The sequence below is a fragment of the Mus pahari genome, chromosome 2 (assembly GCF_900095145.1).
Source record: "Mus pahari chromosome 2, PAHARI_EIJ_v1.1, whole genome shotgun sequence".
In the NCBI taxonomy this organism is placed as follows: domain Eukaryota; kingdom Metazoa; phylum Chordata; class Mammalia; order Rodentia; family Muridae; genus Mus; species Mus pahari.
In genome coordinates, this window is record NC_034591.1 from 105215520 (window position 1) to 105220001 (window position 4482).

A 4482-nucleotide genomic window follows, 5' to 3' on the forward strand; every position below is an offset into this window, starting at 1 on the left:
TTTGTATTAATCGTTTATATCTGAGTTAATCGGAATGCGTCTTCTCCTTGCTTCCACCGCTCAGATGGCCCCAGGTTCCCATGTCCTTCCCCCTCACTGATTTGCTGTGGCTGTGGCTGTATGTCTCTGAGCCTCATTCATTTTAACAAATCTTTACTGATCATGCACTGTGGGCTGGCTGGGTCCCACACATGCCTACTTTTACAATGCCTCTGAGAATCTAGAGATAACAGACCTCAGTCCCCATGAACCCCAAGCTACCTGGGGCCTTCTCAACCCATCATAGCAACCCAGACTCAACTCAGGAGACGACTCCCGGGAAGCCCTTGCTCCTCTTGTTGACCGCTGTCCCCTGACTTTGGTGTCATTGACCCAACCCCTTCGCTGACCCTGCCTCTCCACTTTGGCTCCCAGGGAGTCACACAAACAGCTTCCTTGTAGCCAAACTCACACTGCAGGCCCACCACAGTGATCAGCCTCACCACAGCTCTGTGATGTGTGGCGCTCGGCTGAGGGGGTGGGGGAACTGGATACCCCGTGCTTATGTCACAAAGGGCCCTGGCCCCAGCTTGGAAGGGGCTGCCTTGGCCTGGCCCAGAGCGGCACTGTCCCTACCCCCAAGCCCCTCTCAGTGGAGGCTCCACCTGTCCCTGAGAACGGGGAGGATGGAAAGCTAAACTCTCATCACCCAGAGCCAGCAGATTCCAGCAAGTCCCCCACCCAAGGGAGGACCCCAGCCACTCACCTCAGCCCTCCTCAGTCCTCCATCCCATCCGGTCCCCCACGGCCCTTACCATGGCCAACTACTATGAAGTGCTGGGTGTACGATCAAGCGCCTCCCCCGAGGACATCAAGAAGGCCTATCGAAAGCTGGCTTTGCGTTGGCATCCTGACAAGAACCCCAACAACAAAGAAGAAGCAGAGAAGAAGTTTAAGCAGGTTTCCGAAGCCTATGAAGTCTTGTCAGACTCTAAGAAGCGTTCAGTGTACGACCGGGCAGGATGTGACGGATGGAGAGCCGGTGGCGGGGCCAGTGCCCCCCACAGTGGTCCCTTCGGTGCTGGCTATCCCTTCCGAAATCCTGAGGATATCTTCCGCGAGTTCTTTGGGGGACTGGACCCTTTTTCCTTTGAATTCTGGGACACCCCATTCAGCGGCCGAGGCCGGTCCCATGGTTTACATGGAGTCTTCTCTTCGGGCTTTGGTGAGTTCCCAGCGTTCATGGAAGCCTTGTCGTCTTTCAGTACGCTGGGCCACGGTGGGGGCAGCCGCTCCACCTTTTCATCTACTTCGTTTGGTGGCTCCGGTTCTGGCGGCTCGGGGTTCAAGTCAGTGATGTCATCTACTGAGATGGTGAACGGCCATAAGATGACCACCAAGCGCATCATTGAGAACGGCCAAGAGCGGGTGGAGGTGGAAGAAGATGGACAGCTCCGGTCAGTAACTGTCAACGGCAAGGAGAAGCTCATGAGGGTGGATAAGTGACAGCCACCTAACCCATCCTGGGCCAGCCTGAGGGCCACAAGGGGACACAGTAGTCGCAACCTAACTGGTTAATAAATGTGCCAAGTGAGTTTGTGTAGAGTCCTCTCCCATCCTTAGGGGTGGGGTGTGTCACTGCAGGCCCACTGTGTGGCTGCCACAACTCCACAGACACACTTAGGAACTTGTGGCCTCCATGTCCAGCACCAGCCATTTCCCACAGGAAGCCCAGGGCCAGGCCTTCGAGAGGTTATTAATCCCGGTCACCTGCCCCATCCTGTCACCCTCATGTCCTACCTTATCTGCTCCTCCCACGACCCTTCTCCGGGATGACCACTGTCCTCACAGGCTCACCCGCTCAGTTCCCATTTTTCCTCACTCACTTAAAGTAGCAGCCATCTCAGACCCAGGCTCTCGTGTCTCTCTTTCCTGCTCCTGGCTCCTCCTCCTCTGATCACAAAGTCCTCTGACCTCATCTCCACCATGAAGCTCTGTAGTCTAACAACTGCATTCCAGGCCTCAGTATCTCCCTCCACCCCCCGCCCCCCGTGACTCTCCCATCATGCTTCTCTCTGCTAATACTTCAGGTCCCTTGCATGGGCAGCAGGCACAGTTTCCTGCCCACACCATGAATATGCTCATGGTGTCACAGCTGAGAGATAGGCATGGGGATCCTGGGCCAAGTTGCCTGGAAAGATCTTATGAGGGGCTAACAGCTCAAGAAAAACATTCTGGGCGATGGGAACAGCATGTGAAAAGGGCCTGGGGCAGGAGCAGGCTGCCCCGCTGGAAAGACCAGGAGAGACAATGAAGAGAATCAGGAACTTCTTGGAATGCCCCTGGTTTTTCCGCTACCAGGGTCCTTGACTCCACATTATGCAAGAGAAACTGAGGCAAAGGGAAGGATGCACAACTGGCCGACAATTGAGCCAGAGTTCCATCCCAGGTGTTAGTGCTCAGGGACTTGCTGCCCACTGCCACAGTGAGGGAGGGCAGGTGTGCTTGGACAGTGCTTGGCTTCCTGGGTGTCGCAACAACCACTAAGGACCCCAGGCTTCAGGCTTCACACTGGCTAGTGACCAAGTGTGGCTCCCAGGTAAGGGACAGGTCCTATGGGCCAAGCGGATGATGATCTGAGCAGAGATTGCTCGTGTGTAAACTCCAGCATCGGAAGGGGTCCAGCCCGTGTTGTGGGGAGAAAGGAAGTAAAGTACAGAGTCCCATGGGGCAGTAGGCCCAAGGGGGTTTCTGGTGCTCATAGTGGTTAAGTGAGAGGCCCAGGGAAGGACTTCTCCCTATCTCTCCACACAATACTAGGAAGTGGACCATTTGAGTAGGGGTGCAGGCCACTGGGAGAACCTCTTCTATCTCTAGGAAGCCAGGTATCCCAAGATCGTCAGGGCCAGCCAAGTGCCGAGAGTGTGATCGCAGAAGCTGTTGACCCTGAGCTCCTGGCTACAACTCCCCGGAATTCGCCTCAGTGGTTCTCAGCCAGCCGGCAGCTGCAGGCAGCTAACCACGTTACTGGTTAGGGCAAGGGAGCTGGAGAACACAGAAGGCAGAGCCCAAGCTTCCAGCCCAGCTTGGGGACTAACTTTATCAAAGTCCCCATGGCACTAACCACCTGACCTCTGCCCCTGTTGACCTGCTAATGTCTCCGATCTCTGGCCAGCTACAGCAGCCTCAAGTGGGCCTGCTTAGGGCAGCCAGCTGCTGGGCAAATCCAATTACAGCCTAGCAGCCTTGAACAGCCACACGCTCCAGTTGGGTGCCCAAAGGAAATCTGGGTGCTTACCAAACTCAGGGATTCTAGTATCCCAAGAACCCTGGTGCCAGGGATCAACTGGCTTTCCCCTTCCTTGGTCTCAGGCTGTGTGTTCTCTGTCTCCAGCACAAACAAGATAGGGCATTCTCAACCCTCCCTCAAGGCTGCCTCAGGTCCTCAACCTTGGGTCCCAACATTAATGTCTTTGCTCCTTTTGCAGAAGGAAGATCTGAGGCCCTGGAGGCTGGGGCACCTGCTATGATGCCACAGGCTAGAGGGGTGGGTGCTTCCAGAGAATAATCTTAAACTGGTTCTCTCTCCCCAGAGCATTGCTTGGCATCACACTGTCCTCTGCTGGGCCACACTTCCTGAGAGCCATGGGCAGCAGCCACTCTGGTTTCTGTGGGAATCACATCTCAAGGTGCTCCTGTGCGGGGAGCAAGTCCTGCTAGCCTCTTTCCAGCTCACTAGATTCCTCCTGAAACATCTACTGTCTGTCTGTCTGTCTGTCTTCTCCTGGGTGGTTTCAACAAGCCTCTCTGTGTAGGACATTCTACCTAGGACAAAAGTGCCCCATCCCTGTCTTACCCCTCTGAAAGGGCCTCACATGGAGACTAGCCAGTCACAGACCATGCCCACCCTGCCCTCTGGTACATGAGTGTCTGGGCACAACGCACACCTGTACCCTGCTGCCTGCACTGCTCCTGGACGCCCCACCCTTTCCTCTGACCCTGTTTGTTTAACCTCGCCCCATAGCCAGATGAATTTGTAGAAACCTGAAAGTGAAAAACCAAGGGTGTTGTGCAGCACTCAGACTGGTAAAAGCCACCACCCCGTCCGTGGCCTTGTGAGGCCTTGTGTCACCTGCCTCCCAACCTCTGGCTTCCCCTCTGTTCTGTTCCAGCCTCACAGGCCTCTTCACTGCCCTCACCAGCACCCTGCAGAGTCCTGCCCCAGGACATTTGCACAAGCTGTGCCCAGCATCCCAGCCTCTTTCCTCGGCAGGTCTCTTGCTGCCCCGCCCAGTCCTCTCAGTGCTGTACCTCTTCCCACTTCTGCTTCTGTGTAGTCTACTGTGTTTGCCCCTCTCCACCCCCGCTTACCCATCCAGCTTTCTCAGCCTAACGTCCCTTTCAGGCCAAGCAGTTACTGCCTGTGCTCTCCACTCCCAAGCTGCTGTGCCCTACAGAGGCCCTGATTGTCCAAAGGGGCCCAACCCTGATGCAGAGATTGTA

At 55.7% G+C, this 4482-nt stretch overlaps 1 protein-coding gene across 1 annotated transcript; it reads left to right on the forward strand.

Annotated features, from left to right (window-relative positions):
• Positions 1–587: 587 nt before the first annotated feature.
• Dnajb8 (DnaJ heat shock protein family (Hsp40) member B8) lies at positions 588–1570 on the forward strand. The gene has a single exon (XM_021191424.1). The coding sequence runs from the start codon at positions 796–798 to the stop codon at positions 1483–1485; it is 690 nt and encodes a 229-aa protein (XP_021047083.1). The 5' UTR covers positions 588–795; the 3' UTR covers positions 1486–1570.
• The last annotated feature ends 2912 nt before the right edge of the window (positions 1571–4482 follow it).

What these genes read in the sequence shown, in the direction of transcription:
- Dnajb8 (XM_021191424.1), top strand. Translation starts at nt 796, where the DNA reads ATGGCCAACTACTATGAAGTGCTGGGTGTACGATCAAGCGCCTCCCCC.